General features: G+C 44.9%; 1 protein-coding gene across 6 annotated transcripts in view; it reads right to left on the bottom strand.

Annotated features, from left to right (window-relative positions):
• LOC146870081 (TERF1-interacting nuclear factor 2-like) overlaps positions 1-21,008 on the bottom strand; it is a 119,481-nt gene extending 98,473 nt beyond the window's left edge. For 4 of the 6 annotated variants that reach the window (XM_085627769.1, XM_085627800.1, XM_085627755.1 and 1 more), the window contains exons 1-3: positions 20,903-20,931; positions 17,059-17,260; positions 92-193 (exon numbers count right to left, since the gene is read on the bottom strand). In XM_085627769.1, the coding sequence (XP_085483895.1) occupies positions 92-193; positions 17,059-17,260; positions 20,903-20,916 (318 nt within the window). In that variant the 5' untranslated portion in view covers positions 20,917-20,931. Of the gene's footprint in view, positions 1-91; positions 194-17,058; positions 17,261-20,902 lie in introns of all 6 variants that reach the window. The other 2 variants (XM_085627818.1, XM_085627835.1) reach the window with 2 other exon arrangements.
• Between the last annotated feature and the right edge of the window lie 2,625 nt (positions 21,009-23,633).

The following is a 23,633-nucleotide window of genomic DNA, read 5'->3' as shown; positions in this document are numbered from 1 at the left end:
CATTAGTTGCACATGTATAGCATATATAACATGTATAGCATAACCAATTTCTGAAGCGCGGAAACAGAAGTACAAACAATGAAAAACTCACCGCATGAGGATGCACAGCGGGGTCAGATTTTGGGAAGAATCTGTTCACTGAGAGAAAAATGCTTCTTGTTGAGTGGTTCTGACGGATCATGTCCACAACAATCTACAGCAGGAAGATAAGATACATTATTGTTGAAACTTACTGCAAGTCAAATTCTTTCAACTTCCTCCTAATTTTATAAATGTTGAAACACTGTAAAATTGTGCCATGAGTCCTAAATCAACTATTCAGGTGTATGTGAACATACATATAAAAGCTAAACTTGACCAACAGTGTTGCAGAAAGTCAACAGAAAAATAAAATAAATAATTCTGAGTGTTACTGTAATACTGACTTTATCAATTTCAGAACTAGGTTACTGAACAGTAATTTGATAGTTAAAGAAGTAAATGTTTCATAACTTCCTATATACAATATACCTGATGACTGCCAAAATACAAAGGTGGTCATTCAGGATCGGTTGAATGAAATAACTGCTTTAAATCGGCATTCTACTGCCCGTCAAACCTGTGGTACCCCCGTTCCATTTCAAGGCGGCGAAAACAGAAGATTTTCACTGTTGGAGAAGAAGCAGGTCCCCTGGCACAAACCTTTGACCTGGCGGCACAACCATGCACTACTTAAAGAGGACCATCCCCAGCCATGTGAGGCACAGCAGTTTTAGGCATGGAAACCAATTATGTAAACTCCCTGTGTATTAGAGCAATATACTTAGCAGAGCAAGCACAACAAACATGGCGCCAGCTCGGCAAAGTTAACAGCTTTTAAAGCAACTGACTGTATTGGTGGTTGCGATGAAGGCTTTAAAGTTCCTTTAAAGGTAAGAGGGGATCTTCAACAAAGGTCTGGTGTGGACAGCAATATTTGAACACAGAGTGTCATTGTTTGACAATTACATGCTGGTGTATGTTCAGAAACCGGGTCTCTCTTTTCCTCGACTAATGTACCTTGTGAGCATATCTGGTAAAGTTTCAGGACTTCAGAACCACCTACATCACTTTGATAGGTCTGCACCCAAAGACCATGCACGCTGCAAATCTCCAATGGGGAACTGAGAATTTCAAATACTTTGGTATAGAACACAAAGGATCTGCTATTAATTTGGTAACTGAACTATTATTCTGTATACAGAAACACGTAGCTACCTTAAGAAAGCTCAGATTATATATTAAGGGCAGGGGGACTGTTTACAATAATTTCCTTGCCCCAGCTACTATATGTTCAAATATACTGTAAAATACCCCAACACAATCACTTCCAGATTCTTCTTGTGATTTCGATCCTCCCTATAGGATGGTGGAGTCCCTAGGATCTCCCATCCTAAATGTATGCAACCATTTTTGACAGCGAGCAGGAGATCTCCGATAAGCAACAATACTATTGGGCGATATAGCTGTAACCAAATGATTGGCTATTCGGTGGCGAATGATCCTGTGCTTAGATTAGCAGTGTATTTAATGGAAGGTACACAAGACCTCTACGTGCTATATGAACCCCCATACGACATGTACTACCAGTAAACACCACCTTTTCAATAAAATATTCGCATACAGCACCGAAATCAAGTGGGTGGGAGAGAAACTTTGCCCAAGAAACCCCTTTCTGGATGGGATATTGGTTAGCCCAGGTTACCATACACAATATTTTTTAGATACTTACAATGGAGACACGCCTTGAGTGAACATGCCGTGGGCCCAACACCCCTGAGTTCAAACCGCTGGAGCCAAAATTACAAATGAATAACTATGTGAGAACGGTATATCACAAGCCTAAATATCTCTGGTTTTGATTACCCCGATCCACTCACGGATCTGAGAGCCAAATGAGGGACATGTGTGGATAAGCTGGAGGAAGAGATGGCCCCTAGAGACCCAGCCATCAATTCTAGAGATAGATTTTCACAATTTATATATTTTCATTCTAGATAAAGAGAGTCACAATTTAAATATTTCCATATGTCCTGCTCCTTTTCTGAAAGGTTGTGGAAGAGGAGTGGAAGACTCTATCCCCAGTGCCATAGATGCCATATGGACAAAGGAACACTCCTACACACAATTTGGTCATGCCCGATTATTGCCCTCTGCAGCAGATACATACAACACTTAGCAGGGTGACGAAATGTCCTATAACTTCCAATCGCAATATGACGTTACATGGAACTATGGACAAAATGGGTGGTTCGAGACATACTCTAATATCGGTAGCCAGGGGATTGATGATAACTGAAGGTGACATTGAGAGGACACATTCCTGATGGCCCAATAGCTGAGAGGGATGGACTGGATTGCTTAAGCAGCAGACGTTGGATATTCTAAATGGGGCAGTAGAAACAAGTTTGGAACAGTGTCGGGCCCATGGTTGCAATACTTCAAGAATAGTTTCTCCTCTAATTCTGAAATATTACTAAGAATATTTTTTTATAGTGATTTTCACAATTTTTGCATCACTGCTGTCTATGCATGATTGTGATTTCATCTTTAAATCAATAAAACGTTATTTATAAATAAAACGTGGATGGTCATGGGAAACTGAAGTCGTAGCCTCTGCTGACCTAGTAGGCCGCCGACAAATGCTAAGTAGCCCCTAAATTCTTTAGAGGGGTAATGTTGACCAAGGAAAAAATATAATGCAGAAAGAGAGTACAGAATGAAATAATATGGATGAAAAAATGTAGGATCTTCTTTCATGGTTACCCCCACTTTTTGCTGGTGTTATGCTGTTTTCTGACCAGTCTGACTGGGATCCTGCTAACCAGAACCCCAGTCACTGTGCGCTCTCCCTGAATTTGACAACAGTAAGTACTTTGTGTACCCTTATATAAGTCCCTAGTATATGGTACTAGGGTATCCAGGTCATAAGTATGCCAGGGTTCTCCCATGGGCTGCAGCATGTGGTATGCACCCATGAGACCCCACTCAAACTGTGACTACAGGCCTGCCATTGCAGCCTACGTGAGTGGGTGCTTGCACCTCTCACCAGATATAAGTTTCCTTACATCCGAGGTCACTACACTTAAAACCTATAAGTCACACCTGTGGCAGGCTCTTCACTCCAGAGGGCAGGGTGCTTGGCTACAAGGGTGAGGGTGCCCGTGCCCGGAGTGGATTCCCCAGGCTTTGTAAGAGCAGTCAGCCATTTAATACACATAGTGGACGTCAAGTCAACTACGAGTTGTCCATCTATATATTGGCTGCACCGAAACTGGTCCTGTTTGGAATCAAACATGTTGGAATCCTACCCCAACCCTGATTCCCAGTGTTGGATGTAGGATCCCATGTACTGGGGGGCTCCCCTAGGGTGCCCCCTGTATTCCCAGTAACAACCTTTCAGGGTCTAACAGCAAGCTAGTGATACTGCCGATCATAGACACGTTGCTGCCCGAACTGCTGCGGAGCTGAGCTCAAGCAGGAGAAGGCAGAACAATATGTTTCCTGCCACAGGGAGTTGTAACCACCTCCCAGACAGGACTTTGTGTATTGGGCTGGGGTGGGGGTACTTGCCAGTGCAACCGGACTGGTTTGAATGGAACATTTGGTGACCTCCTAGCATTATTCACTTTGAGCCAGTTCAGGGAGCTCTGGCGTGAAACTGGACAAGGGGCATGCGATTATCCTCCCCTCTGTCCAGCCCCTCCTCTGGGAGGGACCCCTGAATCGTCCCAACCTTCTCCCTAGGATACTTAAGGGCTTACCTGTGGATGGCTCTTCATATTTGTTGTTAGACAAGATTCAAACTCGAAATCACTTCAACTTCAACCGTCTGGGCACCTTGGACTTCACCTGGAACCGTGACTGCACCAAGGAAGACTCCTGCTGCTCCAGGTCTCGATGTTCTGCAAGTCTTCCCCGTCGTCTTTGCCTGTGCATCAGCAAGGTTCCTCTCCAGGCCTGTGGGCATCAAAGACACTCAAAAGAATCTCCCTTGGCGTGGAGTCAGTTCCCTGCATCTGCAGCCACTGCAACAAAGCTGACTGGTCTGCTGCTCCTGACGTCCCACGGACTCTGAAAGGCTTAGCAAAACAGGTGGTGATTCTGCAACTCCCTCGAAGCTTGATCTGTCCTCTCAGCAAGTTTGAAGCCAGTGACCCTCGCCGGAACCGCTGGAGCAGAACCCCTGTGCACCGCATCGATTTTCTGTTGTCAAGGCTTGTTGGCTCTGTCCTCCAGAGATCTTCGGGATACAAGAAGATGCAGCCTCCAGCATCTTGTCTGCCAAGATCTTCGTCCTCACCGCATCCTCTGCATGGTGGGCCTGCATCTTTGGTGAGCTGCTCGAGGTCCTCTTGCGACTCCTGTGCTTTCGGCCTGTGGGTCCTCTTGAGGGTCTTCTTTGGCTTCAGTGGGCTTCCCTGCTTGCTCGGGGCCTGTTCCGAATCTTCTGCACTTGTTTGGTCCCTTGGACCTTGCTGGTCCCAATGCTGCACCTTTTTAGTTTACCACATCTGTTGCTGCTGCCAAGGCTTGTTGGTGCTACACCCGGACACTGACCCCCTGGTTCTGACTTACGACGTGGGACAGCTCATGAACTGTCGTCAAGGTCACAGTCATCACTCCTGCATCTTCCGTCATCGGTGCTCATTGGACTTCCGAGTGGCATAGGCTTTGTCCCCTCCGCTTGCATGTTCTCGTCTTAAAGAATCAATCCTTGGATTCCACAGGCCTCTTTCACCTTCTTCACCTGCGGTATCCTTCTGAAGTCCTCCACTGTGGTCTACAGCGGTTTCTGATGTCACTTCGCACCGATGCACCGACTTCCCTGGTGTGGGTATCCTGGGGTATCTACGGGTGGGGTGACACTCCAACCTTCTGTCTTCCACGGGGTTTGTTCAGGGTCCACCAGAAAGGGTCCTTCTTAAAAACGGCAACCACGTTCCTATTGACTCAACGAGGCTGCGTTTCCACTCTGCACAAAGCCTCTGTGGGGTTGCGGGATACTTACCTTGGGTGGTTCCTTGTGTTACCAGCTCTTCTGAGTCTTCTGGTCCAAGTCCCAACTTCGGTCACAGTTCGCATTCCACTTCCCCTGGAGACCACTGTGTATTTGTACTTACTTACCTGTTTAAATTTGAAGTATTGTGTTCACATCTCCGGGTAGGAGATATACCAATGTGTTAGTGAGTGTGTATAATAAATATACTTATTTTTATAACTACAGTGTGTGGTTCTTTTTCGTTTAACCTACACTATACGATTGGGTCTGGTGAAACAAGCTGCTTAACACACCTTCTGGAATAAGCCTGATGGCTGCTCTCCACAGCTACCACTTAAGAGGGCTTTCTATGGTTGTCTAAGACCACTATAAATCACCATAAGGGTTGTCTCGAATAGTGCAAGGTACTTCACTTAAATACGTGTGCACCATATACTAAGCCAGCCTTCTACAATGGACTTTCTAGTTGAATTGGGGTGGCTAAAAAGAGTGTGAAATAGGAGTAGTAGAATACCGCAGGAGAAGACTATTGGAAAAAGAAGGAAGAAAGAGGCTTTGATTTTGTTAAATTGATCTTCACAATTTGTATAATACATGAAATTTACAGTTGTGGTTCTGCAGAGTTTTTATCATTGAACAAAAAAGTAGTAGTCAGACAGCAATCCTGAAGAGGTTTGAATGGGTGAAGAGATGGAAATAAAGCCTGGGAGTCCACCATGTAAACATGAAAAGACAGAACAAAATAGGCCACGGCTCTGAGGATGTCCTATAGATAGGAAACAGCAGCACAAATAATACTAGTTGGGACATCAAAGTAAAACAGAAAGACTTTAAAAGATATGCCTGGCCAGAAAACAGGATACGAACAGAAAACTAAAACTCATTTGAAAGAATAGCTTGAGATATTCACTATGAAAGCACAAAATGAGCTGCAAGGTTAAAAGATGAAGAAACATCAACTAAGATGAAGAGCTATAGTTTGGGTCATTACACCAAATTTACTCTGGTGGACATACACAAACTTGTCATCAAGGACCTGGATCAAGTGCAATTTTTCTGAAACTATTGGACTTATCAGAGAATACACCTCAGCTATAGTGGACCACCACATTTTACCATTCTGTTCAATAGCCTTAGTGACCACTTTATGATCTCAAAACCAGCTTTGGAATGGATGATAACATTACACCCCAAAAGATCACAGCAAAAAACTGTGTCCTTTCCACTCACAACCTGTCCACTGTAGAGTTCCTCAGGGCTCATCTGTTACCTCCACTATTCAAAGCATATCTCAGACTGCTTGCTGAAATAATCAAGAGGTTTAAGTTTCAACATGAGGGGTACACCGGTGATACCAATGCATTGGTACACACTGGAGCAAACCAAAGCCTACAGTCCCACATAATTAGGCAGCTCTGCCAAGGGCCCCGCATTAAAGGTTAGACTACTGCATTTCAGTGCTTTTCCCCTCACACCGCCACACAGAAATGCATTAGTCACACAATTCGTAGCTTCTAGATCGTTTGACTTGCATGTGATCCTCTCAGACAGTGTGATATTATTACAATAGCTTGAGTTTAGGACTGTTCAGACCGTGTTATATGTATTTGTATGGCGCTCTAATCACCTGTGAGGGTATCCAGGCGATTTGCAAGTTTGCAGGCAGCTGTCGCCTGGTAAGGTTAATTATTCTAAGAACCAGGTTTTAAGCTTCTTGCAGAACTCGAGAAGCAACGAGAAGATTCTATTCTAGTGAGGGAGGCTTTTGGGGGAGAGATATGAGAACGCGCAGTCTCGGCTGTGCGGATTCTGGGTATGTGTGCCAGAGTCCAGCTGAGCCAAGGTGCTGGGAGGTGTGTAGAAGTTTATGTGGCTGTTAAGGTATCTAGGGCCGGTGTTGTGTAGTGCTTTGTAAGTGCGTGTGAGCAGTCTGAAATGGATGTGTTTGTAGATTAGGAGCCAGAGCAGTTTTCTGAGGTGTTGGGTGATGAGAGTGCGACGAGGTAGGTTGAGTATGAGTCTTGATGCTGTGTTTTGAGTGGTGTTGGGCCAGTTCAGGAACTTCTCAGTGATTCCTGTGTAAAATGTGTTGAAATAATCTTAACAGTTTTCCTGGTATTCTCAGGTGGCCATTTGAAGAACTTTTGTAGCATTCTACTTCAGTTTTGTCGGTGTTTAATTTGAGGCCATCCATAAGCTTACTGCAGTCTTGCATGTGGCAAAGTTATTTCTTGTAATAGGGGGCTGGTCAGACAGGGAGAGCATCAGTTGGATATCGTCTGCGTAGGAGAGTATGTTGATGTTGTACGATCTGATGAGGTCTGCTAGCCGAGTCATGTAAATATTGAATGATGTTGGGCTGAAGGATGATCCTTGAGGTACTCCAGATATAAAGTTCTTGGCTTTCGATGTGTAGGACGGCAGGTTGACTGTGTTCTTCCTGTGAGACAGGAACAAATCCAGTTGAGGGCACGTCATTCTATGCCTGTCTCATGTAGTCTTCTGGAGTGGGAGACCATGTTGAGGCCGGAGAAGAGGTAAAGTACTATAAGGGATGCTGTCTTTCCACAATCTAGGATCATCCTTAGGTCCTCGGTTGCTGTAAGGAGGGCAGTCTCTGTGCTGTGATTTGGCCGGGAACCTGATTGTGAGAGGTCTATGAGTTGGTGTGCATTGAGACTATGAGAGTTTTTTGTTGCATGGGGTCTGTCAAGGGTTTCTTTAGCAGTGCATTGGCCATCACAAGTTTCAAGGCAGCCAGGAACATCTCAGAAGTGATGGAGGTGTTCATGATATGGGTGAGGACTTTCCTGGTAGGGACAGCTCGCGTGTTGTAGGTGTGGTGGGGACAGGAGTCTGTAGGTGGCCCCGAGTAAACTATTCTCATAATTCTGGCTGTTTCTTCTGTAGTGTGTTTCTCCCAGGCCGGTAGGGGGTTTTCTGTGGCCTTTTCAGGGTAGACTGGGGAAGAGGGTGCAAGAGTTCAGTTGAGGGTTGCAGTTATAGTATATGGCTTTGATATTGTCGCTGAACACTTCTGAGAAGTTGTCACACAATTCTTGCGAGGGAATGAAGCATTTGATGGTGGCGACTGGAGAAGTAAACTCTTTGATAATTGCGACGGTTTTTTCTGCTATTGTCTAGGGCCATCTTGTTGGTTTGATTTGTTGGTGGTAGCATCTCAGGGCTGTCATGTTTTTTTTTTTTTGTATTCTAGGCGGTTTGTTCTCCATTCTCTTTCCAGTTGTTTGCAATGTTGCCTGGAGCCCCTCAGTGTACTAGCTGACCTGTATCTCTAATATTCTCTATGCATTGTGTTTACGAGGTGCCAACATGTCAATGCATTTTGTGATCCATTCATTCAGGTTTTTGATGTCACTGTTTAGGTCTTTGGTAGAGGTGGGTTGATACAGGCGCAGATTGTCTACCCAGTTAGAGTCCTGAATGCTGCTCCTGCTTTGTTTGCCATTTTTGTGGTTGTGTATCTCGTTAGGCAAGGGATGCTGATAAGGAATTGAATGATGATGTGGTCAGTCCAGGTGAGCAGTGTTTACTGTGGTTTCAATGTTTGTTTAAACATGGCGAAGATCAGGTCTAGGATGTGTGCGGCAGAGTGTGTGGGTCCAGCAGAGTGTAAGGGTCTGGAGATGTGTTGTGACGATCCCAGGTTCTGCTAGGCTCTCTAGGAGTCTGATAGTGTTGGAGTTGCTCTGGTCTTCAAGGTGGAAGTTGAAGTCTCCTAGTAGAAAGTAGTTGCTGGAGTCTATGGTGAAGGAGGTGATGAAGTCGGCGATGTTGGTGAAACGGGATGTAGGTCCTGAAGGTCAGTATAAGAGGGTTCACCTTGGACTGTATGTTGCTAACGTCTGAATCTTGAAGTGCAGGTGCTCCATGTAGGGGGTGGCGGCTTCTGCTGTTGTAGTGCAGGTGAATGAGTCCTTGAATATGATTGTGATTCCTCCTCCTGGTCTGTGTTGGCAGTCTTGATGTGTGAGTCTGTATCCCGCTGTGACCGCTATGGTGTGGTCATGTGCAGACTCGAAGGTCATTCATGTTTCCTTTAAGGAAGAGGAGATCTGGAGCGTTATTGTGAGGGATGTCCCAGATTTCCATGGTGTGCTTGCTGAGTGAGCGGGTGCTGAGGCGCATGCATGAAAGTTTGGCTTGGGATGCGTATCTGTAGGTGGGAGCTGGTGGTGCGCAGTTAGTGGGTGGTGTAGGCTTGGCAGGTGTTATGTTGCAGGTGAAGTGGCAGTGGGTGCAGGCTAATGCTCCTTCTGTGTGGCACAGTTTGGCGCAGTAGTAGCGTGGTGATAGGCGCCCCAGGTTCAGAGACTGGAGGTTCTCTACAGTTCTGTGGGGACAGAAGGACCAGGGTTTGTGGGGCTGGGATTGGTGCAGACAGGCTTGCCCTTCAGCACGTCCGCTGGGTGAATCCTCTGCGGCTCCCATTAAGAAGGCCCTGGGAGGCTGGAGATGGTCAGGGGCCAGTGGGTGTAGCTAGAATGAAGCACAGGAAGGAGCGGCGGTGTGGGAGAAACTGGCATGGGAAAGGGTGGAAGGCGGGTGCATGGGAGGTGGGAGCTTGGAAAACTGAGCACAGGGGAGGTAGAAAAAGGCAAACAGGAGGCTGAAAAAGAGAAAAATGGCACAAAGAGTGAAAATGGCACAAAAAAGGTGAGAAAGTGCAAGAAAAGAAACAGCGAGAAAACAGCAACAGAAGGGTGAAAAAGAGGTGAGTGAACAAAAATGCAGACAGCAGAAGGTTGAGAAAGTTTGGGATAAGAGCAAAAGGCCACAAAAATGTCAAAGTGTGGGAAAAGACAAAAGAAGTGTAAGCAAGAAAGGCAAAAGAAATGTGAACAAGAAAGCCATAAGTCAAAGAATGTCACAGGTGTGTAAACAGAGAGCAAGAGGTGGCACTGGCATTAGAAAGCATGAGCAGGAGACCTAGGAACCAGGAGTAGTTCTCAGCCAGTACTACCAGCAATTATGATTAAGGAGGATGTTCCTTGCCATCAGCATGTGGAGTCAACCAATGCTCGGATTATGTAAATCCAGAACATGTAGTAGATAATTTCGATATAGAACAAGATCTAAATTGCTTTCCCTATTTAAAAAAAGATGTTGCTCTTGCTGAAATAACGTCAGCTGACCTCCACACAGTGAGATTTATTAAAGAAGTTGGAGGTAAAGAACTTAAATCAAGTTACTTTTTCCTCTGCCCTTCCTTTTTAGAAGGAATTGTATTTACAACTCCAAGGAACTAATTAAACGTATGAGATTTACTTCATTAGCACTGTCCGATTTTTGCATTACCAATTCCAATCATAGCCTCATCAACCTTGCAGGTTTGGCACCAGCCCAAGTTTGTAATTTATAACCACATCCATCAAACAGACAGATACATTATTTCACCACAAGGTGATCAACGTCCACATATTTTTGCCACTAATAGGTCTTTAAAGATCGTCATTTGATATGACAACTTCCAAAAGGATGTTGGCTCCAGGGGCGGTTTTAATGTAGGTAACCGCTTTGATCCAATATCCTCATGTACTGAGGAAGCGGGGGATGTCTCTATCCTGTTGGTTCTCAGAGTAAAGGGCTCGCCTGCAACATAAAAGTATTCCGCTTGGATCTACATGGCTTCCAACGTTTTAAGTGAGAATGATGTTTAGACCCATTGTTAGATAAATTTCACATCCTCCTCTTTCAAGAAACATGGTTGCAGGAGAAAATCAATGCTCGGGCCTTTGTCTCAGTCAACAAGCAATGTCCCAGCAGTGGGGGCATACTTCAGGAGGGACTACTAACATTGATTTCAGAAGCGTAAAAACAGTGTAACTATAACTGGTGTAGAAACTGAATGGGTACAAGTATGCGTTATTGGTATTACAGTTGAGTTCAATAAGAAATGAGAGCGACAATGAAGCCAACCAATGGTAAGTAGTGGGCAGACTCGCAGCCCTTTTTACATTTATTTTTCCAGAACAAAAGATTGTCGCAAGGACAGCACATGAGCTGTCTCACAAAAGACCCCAAAAAGGGCAACAGTATTCTCCCTTCTAATTATACAGGCCCTTCTTGATAGGTCTATAAAGACAGTCTCAAACATCTTACTTTCGCACATTACAATAAGCAGATTCCATGAGGAGCACTCAATAAAAGATCACTGATCCGCACTGTGGTCTATAATTTGTGAATCTATTTAAATCCATCGGAGACTATGCTGTTTCGTGGATGTCAGCACAGCTTTCCACAGGAACAGTAGAAATCATCACTAACTCGGGCTATACCCCTTGGTATTTTTGTGCCTAGTTCAGGCCTTACATACAGTAAATTTGGCATAAATTGTATTCTCTCCTAAGGAGCACCTCTCCCATAAGTTAAACTGAAAATAGACTTCTTTAAGAAAAGGATAATTTGTGGTGGGTGACTACCAACCGCAAGGAATAATCAAAACCCTTATCAGGGTGAAACCTCAAAAGTCGCTAAATTAACCTATGCTTAATCTCCTGTAGCTATGGCACAGAGCTGACAGGCTCAATGTAGGACAATGTGTAAAGTAATAAAACATTCATAAAGTCGAAATGCAAAACAAGCATTCCAAACTGAATTAGAACAAGCATTGGCATAGCCAATAGGTCTCGCCTTTGGGACCTTATAAGTGTTTAGCCATGCAACAGTTGCATAACTAAACACTTCTAAGGTCCCAAAAGCGAGACCTATTGGCTATGCCAAGCGGCCGCGAAAGTGATCGCGATCAAACATCAAAGCGGCCGCGAAAGTGAAAGTAATCGCGGTAAAAGCGGCGCACATGCACTGTGGCTCTAGGCTGGCCTGGTAGCACTTTTTGGAGCCCTCTCAATAAGTCTCGCCAGACCAGTGCATGCGCTGGGTCAGGCAAGACCTAAAAATGGAGTAAAATTTTGTAAACAAAATGACACCAAAAGGACAATTCTCCAATAAGAAGAACTGGAGAATAGAATGTTTTAAGTAGGAATGGCACCAAGAAGCATAATTCCAATTACAGTCAATAGTCACAGTAAGGGTGGACCTAGGCAGAATTTGACACTGACTGCAATGGAGCACAAGTCAAATACAGCAACCAGGTTCAACCTGGTCAAAGATTTTTCCTTTTGACTTTGGTCCTTTAAGTCCTCAGAGGTGGTAAGTTTGAATATCAAAAAGGCTCAAGCAGTATGTGTAAGGAAGTGGGTTTCTGTTGCAGTAACCCCCACTTTTTGCCTGATAACTGATGCACTTTTCCTTGTTGTGCCCTGGGCTCCTGCCAATCAGGTGCCCAGGGCCTGTGTTCCTTCCCTAAAAACTGCCTAACAGCCAAAACCCAATTTGCATCTCTGGTCACATATCAGCCCCTGGTAAATGGTACCCAGGGCCTTGTGACTAGAGAATGCCCCTAAGGGCAGCAGCACTTATTGTGCCACCTTTAGAGGCCCTGTACCCTGACACACACACACTGCCTTTGCAGGCTGAGTGTCTTGGTGCAGAACAAAACAAAGTCAACATGGCACACATCCCTGTGTGCCATGCCCACAACACACACTGCCCTGGCATACCTCAGTCACTCCTCTAGCTGGGTGCCCTATGCCAGTGGTGTGGGCACAGGTGCATGAGCCCTGTGCCCCTACAGTACCCAGGTCCATTCCTGGGCACTGTAAGTACAGTGCTGCCAATAAGAGTATATGATGCTGGGAGGTCGTCAACACGAACTCCACAGCACCATGATGGCTACACTGAAGACTGAGAAGTTTGGTATCAAACTTCTCAGCACAGTAAACCCACACTGATGCAAGTGTGGGATTTACTGTAAGTTGCACGACAGAGGGCATCTTCGAGATGCCCCCTGAACCTAACCTACAATCCACGTCTTGTCTGAGGGGCTGCCACACAGCAGACATGTTGCTGGACCCCTGGGTAGAGAGCCATCCGCTCTCCTGGGCCTGCAACAATGCACATCCTGGGCGAGGTGCTAGGTCTCCTCCCCCAGGATAGGCATGGGAAGCTTCAAAGGCATGCCGCGTCTGTGAGCTTCTCCAGGCCACTTGCTATACTCAGCAACTGGCCCCTACTGGTTCTGACCCCCACTCTGGCGGGAAGACTGACCGGAAACCCCAAGGAAGGAAAGGGGGTGTGCCAGCCTCTGCCAACCCCATCCCTCAGGTGGGGGAGGCGAGGTGAAGCACATCTCCAGGCTCTCGCCATCTTGGAAGATGGGGAGCCCTGCCCAATCAGGACTAGGCTACTGCCCCCCCTCCCACAGGAGAGTGGCAGGATAGGGGGAGTATCCACCCCAGGAAAGGGATCCATTGGTCCCTGCCCTTTACCTACCTGTAACGCCCCTAAATTAAGTATTTAGGGGCACCCTGAACCTTCCTTACAAAGATCCAGATTCCGAAACAGCAAAGAATATCAAGAGACAAGAAGACCTGCCGTGCAGCTGTTCACAAGAGGAAGAAACCAACTGATTTGACCCCAGCCCTACCGGCCTGTCGACCCTCGAACCTGCTCCTGCTAAACCCCAGCATCTCCAGTGGTCAGCAACCTCAAAAACCCCGGAGGACCTGACTACCTTGTGACTCCCACGAGCAGTGGTACTGCTCAAGAAGCAAGTACCTGACCCCTGGCATCAGCCAGGAACCGCGAACACTGAACAGTCAGCACCCGCCAAGCCTGGCCTGTGCTGGAGTGGACAAAGACCCCGAGGACGTCCCCCCGGCGACTGTGACCCCGAATCCAGCACCCAAGGACCCACCTCGACACTCCTGACGATGCCTGCAGCCTCAGAACTAGGGACCCCTCCAACCGCGACCAGCCGAGGGTAAGATTTGCGCCTTGCGGCCCCCTGTGCCCAACTCCTGGGTGCCTACCTATCCTCCAACTACCCAACTTACCTCTCGAAGTGGTGGTCACACCTGAAGAGTCTTCGTCCCCGAGCTTGCAGCCCTGGTTCGTTTTTGAGCATCTCCATTGCAATCCATTGAGCGCCCGAAGGCTCAAAAGCACCCTGCACCCAGCCACCCGAGTGCCCCTGGCAGTGCAATCTCTACTCTACTCCCCTTCCCCATTTGCCCTGAGCAAGTGACCAGGAGCCTAGCTCCCACAGCCGCGTGGCCTGCCAGCCAGCAGCCACCAACCAAGGACCCCCTGCCTCCCATAGGATAACATTGGGCCTAACTCACTCTGCTCCCGGCTGCCCCTGTCCCGCTGAGGGTGTAACAACTGTACTGATCTGACCCTGGGAGACCCCTGAGTCTATGCCCAGAACCTTCACTCTGCCAGTCGAGTACTTACCCAAAAGCCGATAACTCTTTTCTTCCAACATTGACTGGTTTCACTTGGAAATTCTTCTAAGTGTGGAGTTTCTAAACTTTAAAATATTCACTTAAAATCAACCGAGTAACGAAAACGAAAATACTCACTTGCTATCAGGAGAGATCCCAGTGCTGGATCTTGGTGCCTAGCACTGACCCTGAAAAGTAATTACAACCATACTTACCGCGAACTCAATTTTCTTCCATAGGAAACCATTGCCTGGTTTTTGCTGAAAAAGTTTAGAAGTGTCAATTTTGCAAACTTACAAATATTCATTAAAATTCGTCTGTATAACCAAAACACATTCTTCCAACTGTTTACAGGTGGTGCCCCAGTGCTGGATCCAGGATCCAACACTGAGTTAGAAAAAGCAACCATAATCCCACTTACCTGCTAAGTGAAATTCCTCCCATAGGATAACATTGGTGATTCTATGAGAAAAAGTTTGTCAACTTTTAAAATACTCTACTGTAACCAAAACGCTTTTACTCAACTGTTTACAGGAAATGTCGCAGGACTGAATCCAGGATCCAGTCCTGTGGTTAGAAAAATAATCCTTGAAGTAACTAATTGCATTTATCTAGAAATTCCCATTGAGCTCAATGTATTATTGTGTTTGAAATTGTGTTGCCAATTGCAACCACTGTAACCATTATATTCCAAAGTCTATTGAAAAGTATTTATCTAAAGCCTCTCAATCTGAGAAAATATATTTTGATACCTATTGTTGGTTCTAAAATAAAACTACATATTTTTATACAAAAACCATTGGCCTAGAGTTCAGTTCTTGAGTGTGTGAGACCATTTGCGGACAGTGTGTACAACAAATGCTTTACACTGTCCTCTGATACTGCCTTACTGCTCGACCAAGCTACCACTTTAGGGTAAGGTTATATCTAACTTTAGCCTCTGCCAAACCTCTGGGGACTGTGGACTCTGTGCACACTGTACCTATTTGGGAACAGTATATACAGAGCCACTTTCTTACAGTATGTAAGGATTATTAGGACTATAAGCATGAAACCACAAAGCATTAGTTTACACTTGGCCAATCCTAAGGCTTGGTGGCAGGAGTTTATATTTATTTATGGTGTGGAACTCACCATTATAAAGACCCTTTCTCAAAGGTGCAAACAGCGTGATATATGGCTTCTGGTCAAGACAAAGCTGACTTCCCTTCTGCCCGGCTACGTTCATGAGATTTTATAAGATTTTCTAAATCTCTGCGGCGTGTTTATTCTTTTAGAGGACAGTCCTGTATTTCAATGTAACTGATGACAAAAGCAATGCTTACTCTGTAGATTCTTTTTTTGTTGGTATTTATACATTATACCGTTATATAAATAATGTATTCATGAATTCAGATTTTTTAAGCTTTTTCTATGTGTTTTGTCATTGTACTCTGATACTTTCCAATTTATAAGAGAAAAAGACTGATGTTGTATAGGAAAGACAGCATAAACTGTGGCATATTTATGTTGGGGGCTGGTCGCTCTGCAGTCTTGTGACATGGGTGATGCCATCTGTTCCACATGCAGATTCAAATTTCTCTTCAGTTGCATCAACCCACGAGTTACTGCACAACACTGCCTTACCTTTGGAGATTGCCTTAGAGAAAATTGGACTCTTGCAAGTTTGGAACGGATTAGAGCAAGTCACCATAAATGTATCATCCAGGACCTGCAAGGTTAAGGCACCTTTGTCAATTAGCCCAAGTTCATAGTAGCATAAATGTTCTTGATAAAAAATGTAGGCTCTATCACAGATGGGAGTTGAACTTTGATATAACTTATTCCTAGAAAGAGGCGTTGATAATTTTAAAAACATCGTTATTTTGTTTTCTTGGTTTCATAGATAATGCAATAAACATTGCTTAAAGGTGCAAACACTCACCCAACAGTAGATCTTAAACGGTGTGCCATGCCCACAGACACAGCATGAGAAATAGGTAAGACTTCCCTCTAGCAGGCCTTAACCCTAAGGCAGGGTGCACTATATCTCATGTGAGGGCATTTCTGCATGTGCAGATATTCCCCTGCAATATCCTTCTTGATTCCTGGATATTGTAAGTCATTAGGAAAGCCACAGTAAGTACCTTGGCTGGACACTCGTCATTACGATATATGGGATGTTGGGTACCAAACATCTCACCTTAATAAACCTGCAATAACTCCAGTGCCATATTTTTTTTAAACTGCACACAAAGGTCCCCTTAGAGGGGTCCCCTGAAATCTACCAACCCTTAGTCGATGTTACCTATATGTATGCTGAATGTTTTCTTCCTCCAATAGGTTACAACTGCAAAGTCTGAAAATTGAACTAAGTGTCCACTTTTAATATTGAAAGGTATCCCTGTTGCAAAACATATTTACCTAAGATGAAGTTCTGTGGTCTACAAAATAAATACAGCCCAAGTAATATTTTTATAAATTTGTCTCAGATTTATTCATTGTGTGTGTGTGTGACATTTATTGCCACTGCGTATACCCGCCCTCTAAGCCTAACTGCTCTCCCACACTACCACAAGAGAGAGCATTAAGATTATCTACTTTAGCCTCTGTTAAGTCTCTGGGGATCCACTCTGCCCACTTTACCTCTTTTTAATATAGTATATAGAGACAGTTTCCTACAATGACTGTCTGTGATATAAATAATTTACATTTCCGGGGCAGTTCTGTGCACCCTCAGTATTTCCTCACCGAGGCCTTAAGTCCTAGCGTTAGTTTGGCATAGTGACGATACGCCACCAAATCCGGGGCCAGCGTATTCATCATCTCCAAAAACTCCAGGACATGGGGGAAATGTGCAAACCGCCGACACCGTACAACATGCCAGGAAGCTACCGCCGCCAACTGCTGTGGAGACACTTGCCCCAATAAGATCTCTTGAGTCTCCATCAACCTGCAAAAGAACACACGAGAGAACTCAGCTGTTGAAGGAACAGGGTGCAACCAGTATGCTTTGCATTGTATGGGCAACACTTCAAGAGGGAGTGTCATTTCAAAACAGAGCAATTCATAGGCGATCCTGAGAGAAATGACAAAATGAGAATACAAAATTATCACACTGCGCCTAACGAAAAGGTGCACCATGAAAAAGTTGCTGATCTAAGAGCATATTTGACACTGCAAATGATCCATACTGCAAATAAAGTAACTAACACAATTAGGTTGGAATATGTGCGGATTGCTGCACTGAGTACGTCACACAGGGCAAAGGGAAATTCGGTGTGTCGCTAACCTGAGTGCCCCACGTAATGGATTTGTGCCACAGCTCCGAGTGCAAGTGGCCAAAAAAAAATACAAAAGCAATGGCGAGGCTTAGGGATTCAACTAATGTGTAGAAAGAATGCAGGTAAGTAGCTGCTCTGTGTGGCAGATTGACAAAAGAAAAGAACACAATAGTAAAACAGTGCTATATCGAAATGTAAAATGCCTCAGTGTTGCAGTATACACTGTCAATAGTCTGTATATGTTTACAGGGGATGCTATCACCTCCCTTGTCTCTGGTATGGGCAGCTCGTGGTGCAATAAGACAACGCTCTTCATATTTGTCACTGGAGGGAGAGTAGAACTAAGCGCATATTCTACAGTAAGTGTAGGAGTTTCCCCTGAACCAAATGTAGGTGCTCAATATAAATCGATGCACTACAATATAAACAGAACAATCATATCCGATTTGAGGATCAATCTTCAAATACAATTCTGCTGCATGTGCGCCTGTTTCGATCATAGAATCGCATACACTGGGTCTGTTCAGTCAAGTGCAACTTTGCCCCTTGTTAATGGGACTCTCATCATAGCTGTATAGGCAGTAAGCGCATGGCAAACGTGTTCTATAGTTGTTAAGCACTTAAATCTCAACAAGAGAAGGAGATCTCCCCCTTCTCTCGGGAGGATAGAAAAAAACATCTCAGGTTAACTTTTGTGAGTATTCTCATTGTTAGGGTTGCAGCACCTCAAGGATTGGCCTAGTGGTTCAAATCTTATAGTTATAATACTCATTGAGCCCTTTACATATTCGACCATACCACTTCTGGAGACCTTTACTTTTGCCTTTCAGCAGACACCCAAGCCAGGTTCTCTTTTGTGAATTGTTCCCTTCCCCTAAAAAAATGTCAATGACAGAAACCAGTTACAGCCTGGGTCACTAGATATGACGATTGTGAGAAGTTGGCCTGGTATATGCTAGTCACTAGTTAAAGTGGGCAACTTGTACCAGTACAATTAGACTCTTATGGTAGATAGGTTTAAGACAACCTTTTAAAGAAAGCTATCCTAGTGGTAGCTGTGGAGAGCAGCCTTCAGACTAAATCTCAGAGGAATGTAAAGCAGCTTGTTTTACCTTATCTCTTGAATCACTAAATGAAAGGACACCACACAGGTATATATATAAAATATATATATGTATTTATTTCTAACACACTCTTCTAATCTCTTTATGAGATTAGAATTCAAGGACATATGCACAAATCAACATAGGTTTATATGTGTGTGTAAGGTGAGATACAGGGAACATATACCTCAGTGAGGAGTGCTAACACTACCTCACCCAGGCTGCAGTAGCAGGCCTGTGGTGTCAGATTTAGTCTGCTTCCCAGGGGTGGCATAATACATGCTTCAGCCCCTGGTAGGCATGTGAAGTACCTATGCCCTTGTACCCAAGGTACCATATACTATGGGCTCATAAGGTACCACATACTAGGGGCTCATAAGGTACCACAGTATCCAATCACTAGTGCATCTAATATGCACTCCAAGTTGTTGAGAGAGAACAGAGAGGCTGGGGCCCTGATTAGCAGGGACCCAGCCAGACTATACCCAGAAACCAGTGTTATCAGAAAAAAAAAGTGGGGGGCAACATAAGTGTAGATCCTACTCTCCTACAACGACCAAATCCCTTTCCTATTTCTGTTTAACAGCCAACCGAACTACGCCCATGAGTAACATGCTTAAGCACTCAACCACAACATTAGCAGCAGGATAATAAACGGACAGCCCTGTACACAGTACCATCCCACACAAAGAAGACTGTCAAGTTTCCTTATTAAATTGGCCACTATTGTCACAATCGTGTAAGGAAGAGGAAGACAACACAACCCAGGGCATTGGCACAGGACGGAAAACAGTGACAGACAAATGAAACAAAAATCCGACTGATGAAAGAGGTACTTAGAAATCTCTATGACAGAGGTAATTATCCCAATGTCACGGTCCACGAATGTGAGTGTGGTGTGAATCAAGGGCTGAACCCTTTTTCAGGAGAAGGATGACTCACTGAGCCCACTTTGGGGACTCAGTAAGTCTAATCGCAAACCCTTAGTGCAATTGTGTTAATTTAGAATGGAGTGTTTATGAAATTGTTTCCAGGGATCCTGTGGTTTCTGGTGCTTAGCACCGGCAGTTATGACAGTCTGCCACATGGTGGCGATGCTGGTCTAATTACCAGCAGTTGTTTATTAATTCCATATATATTCAAAATAACCACTACTTGCCCCCAAGCCATTCTTATAGCTTTCGGGACTTGGAATGATCTGATTTGTCTCACTTGTATGTGTGTGACGGTTTGTAGTTGTGTCTGTACTGTCACTACCAGAGATGGCAGGGGTAATGGGTGTTGTAAGGTGCAGTGGGCTCTTACACGGGCCCTGGCACCTAAATAAAAAGTAGTACCTCTTACACGGGCCCTGGCACCTAAATAAAAAGTAGTACTGGAGCCTAGTTTCTGTCCTGAGGAAACAGCTAACGGGTCCTTTTCGGTGGAGGGGGGTACTCTGGTCATAATGTGAATTTAAGATGAGACTTACTGTATGATATTTCAAAACCACAAATGGGTCAGTTTCAGCTTGTCTATTTTTTACACTTTCACCCGTCGCCACCACCTTCTCTTATTTTCCTTTGCTGAAAGCTTCTCATTAGGACACCGAACCCATACATGCCAACACTCCCGATTCAGGCGTGAGACTACCGATTTGAAGGCTAGTCTCCCGCCTCCCGATTCCTGCAAGCAAAAACCCGATTCCTCGGGCTTTCAGCTGACAGGGCTTGGTAATGTGTAACGTGCTAATTCTTCCAGCAATAGTCAGAATGGCGATGCAGGGGCTCTAGAAGGGGTGAAAAACCAACAAAGCCCCATTGACAACAGAATGGTCTTTTAAACACCTGTGAAGTACGGGGGAGGGGGGGGGGCGGCTGTGTGTGTACCCGGAAGCTATTAGAGCCCGGGCTGACGGGGAGGGAGGGGGGGTGTATGCACTGACCGCAACCTGCCAGGCCAGTGCACAACTCTTGCATCCCCCTCTTTCTCTGCCTGCCATTGCGCTCCATGCTTCTGAAAGGTGATAAAAAAAAAACACACGTGAATTTGCTTTCAAATATCCGATCCTGCAGCAGCACACTTCCAAAGTCCATACATGACAGAAACCCGATTGAAGGCCCCATTCTCCCGATTTTTTTTTTTTTTTTTTAAATCTCCCACTTTGCTCTTCTGAAATGTTGGCATGTATGCGAACCCCCATCTCCCATTTCTCTATGCACATCCTACCTTTCTCCGCTCATGGTCAGTTTCCCGCGCTTCAGCTCCGAGCAATTCTGAATTAAACCGGAAGTGCATAACCGGATAAACCACGTCTGACAGTTTTCGCGCGACCCGTCACCCGGAAGTTCCACAGAAGTCTTATTAACTAGAGCGAGAAGTGTAACAGAAAATGTGCTAGTACAGGCTGCAATAATGGAGCGTAAAATTCCAACTCCTTGGTTTTCCTTTACTGGAGGAGGCTACGTTTCTAACAAAATATTTGCACGTTTAAATAATGTTTATTCAAGTGAAAAATAAACCGTGAAATCAGCTCATCTTTTCATTCAATTTTAAATTAACTTTAACATTGCAAAGAGTTACACTAATTCTTCTGATGAGGCATCAGCAAATTTAATTACGTTGTATTAAACAAGCATATGCAATGCAATCGGTATCGCAATGGTGAAAATTGGACTTATTGGCGTTGTAAATTATAATGTTTTTTTTAATGTTTTTTGTTTGCAGTGTAGTGGATGTATGATGTTTGTAGGAATTATGTGATTTGAATTGGAATTGTTAGTTGTGGAATTGTGTGGTGTGTAGTGTATTTGAGTAGTGGTAATATGTGGTAATGTTGAACTGATAGGGGTGAGAGCTGTATAAAATAGATAGAAAGTAAGATTGAGAGGGATAGGTCGTTTGTGTGTGAAGTGGTGAATGAACTGTAGATAGTGTTGGTTGGCAAGCATACCCTTTCTGGTAACCAACCGCTTTGGGTTTCCCCCAGGAACGAATAGCCTCCATCCATTCATTCAAAATGACTGTAGTTTGCACTTCAGTCAGTACGTAATTTATTGATGCAAAATAAACCTGAAAACGAACCGTGACTAATATTGCAAAATCCTGTAAGTAGTCCATTCAACTGAATTGAATGTCTAGCATTTGCACGCTCCCTGCGTGACCCCGTGAACACTAGCTTTCCAAATTAAAACCAGTTTTATAAGCATTGGTGTAAAGAACAAAGCGGATCCGTACAGTATGTAGAAGTTCTTTATTCGCCAACACAGCTCCAAACGTGGAGCGCAAGAATGCAGCCGCTGCTGAGGATCACCAGCTGTCAACTGTCATCAACTGCCAGCTGGTGATGTCACAGCTGTCTACAACAACGATACGGTGTCCTCGTAGGGACACGCAAAAGCAAGTGACACAACGGTGTCCCCAGGCAGTCAATACAGGTACACAACACATCTTCCCCCTTATGAACAGAGAGACAATGGCTAACAAAGCTAAACAGAAAAGCCTAGTCACAAATGTAATCGTTAAGTTTCGCAGGTGGTATTATCCTTCTGCCACACCTGCTGGTACTAGAAGGTAGTGACTCGTCATATCTGGGAGTGGGTGGCAAAACTCTGACAACTCTACCAGGATCTGTGCTAAGGGTGCGTGTCTCGGGGTTAGGAGCTTCAGCGTGTGTAGTGAGAGGGTACTGGGTGGCTTCACTGTCGGATGAGTCAGATAGGGAAATGTGGTGCTTGTTATCCTTTGGCTTACAGTGCACTCCGTTGGTGACTCCCATGGTAGGCTTGCACACGGTTAAGGCTGAGAAGTGATGCACCTTACCGTCGCTCAAGAGGGCGGAGTTGCAATACACCTCTTTAACCGTTAGGGGTGGAGAGAATTTGTTCTGGCCCTTCGCTATGTGGCCACTTTTCTTTACCTTAACGGTTTCCCCTAAGGAGAGTTGCACATCCTTGCAACCATGTTTGTGGTCGTATCTTTTTTTGTTTTGTTCTGACTCTGCCCAACCTTCCTTCTTACTTGGTCACTGGACCAGTGTACACTCTTTGAAGCTAATGCCCAACCCACATTATCCTTAGAGAGAGGCGTTCTGCCCCGCATAAGTACGAAAGGGCTGTGACCAGTTGATTCGCACGGTGTGATCCTGTAGGCCCACACAGTTTTTAGGATCTCATTTTTCCAGCACAGTCTGTTGTCGTTGGACAACTGGATAATGCCTTTGAGTACTCTATTGAAGCGTTCCACCGCTCCGTTACCGGCCGGGTGGTACACTGATGTGGTTTTGTGTGCAATTTGGTTCCTAGAGGTATAGGCCTTAAACAGGTCTGAGAGGAACTGCGGGCCATTATCACTGGTTATTTGTTTGGGGAGCCCTTCTCGCGTAAAAACAGAATCTAGAAACTCTACCACCGCCCTGGAATCAGGTTTAACCGTGAACGTAAGTTCAGGCCACTTGGTAAAATGGTCAATGAGTACTATTATATACCATTGCTCCTCTTTTCCCTCTATGGGGCCCATGATATCAATCCCCACTCTTTCCCATGGCATAGTCGGACAACTAATGGGGTGTAATGGTGGTCTAAGAGTTACCTGGGTCTTGTCAGATTGCTGACACATGTTGCAGTTTCTGACTACTCTTTCCATGTCCTTGCTTACCCCGGGCCACCAGTAGCTTTCCTTGACTCTCCTTTTACATTTAACTATGCCTAAATGTCCCTCGTGACAAATATCAAGGATTCTTTTTCTTAACGTGACTGGGGGTATCACCCTACAACCTCTCAACAGTAAGTCATTCTCGTGTGACAGTTCCTGCTTCACTTCATAGAAATGTCTCATAGCTTCAGTGAGTTTATTTTTGTGTGTCCATTCTCCTTCTAACATTCTGATCACTTGGCAGATGTCCTTGTCCTTCTCTTGCTCAGTGAGCCACTCTTCCTTAGAGATTCCCTGAATATTGTCA

This window comes from Triturus cristatus, chromosome 1_1 (assembly GCF_964204655.1).
Source record: "Triturus cristatus chromosome 1_1, aTriCri1.1, whole genome shotgun sequence".
NCBI classification, from domain to species: Eukaryota; Metazoa; Chordata; class Amphibia; order Caudata; family Salamandridae; genus Triturus; species Triturus cristatus.
Note: the sequence above shows the minus strand (reverse complement) of the source record. Positions and strands in the feature narration are given on the sequence as shown.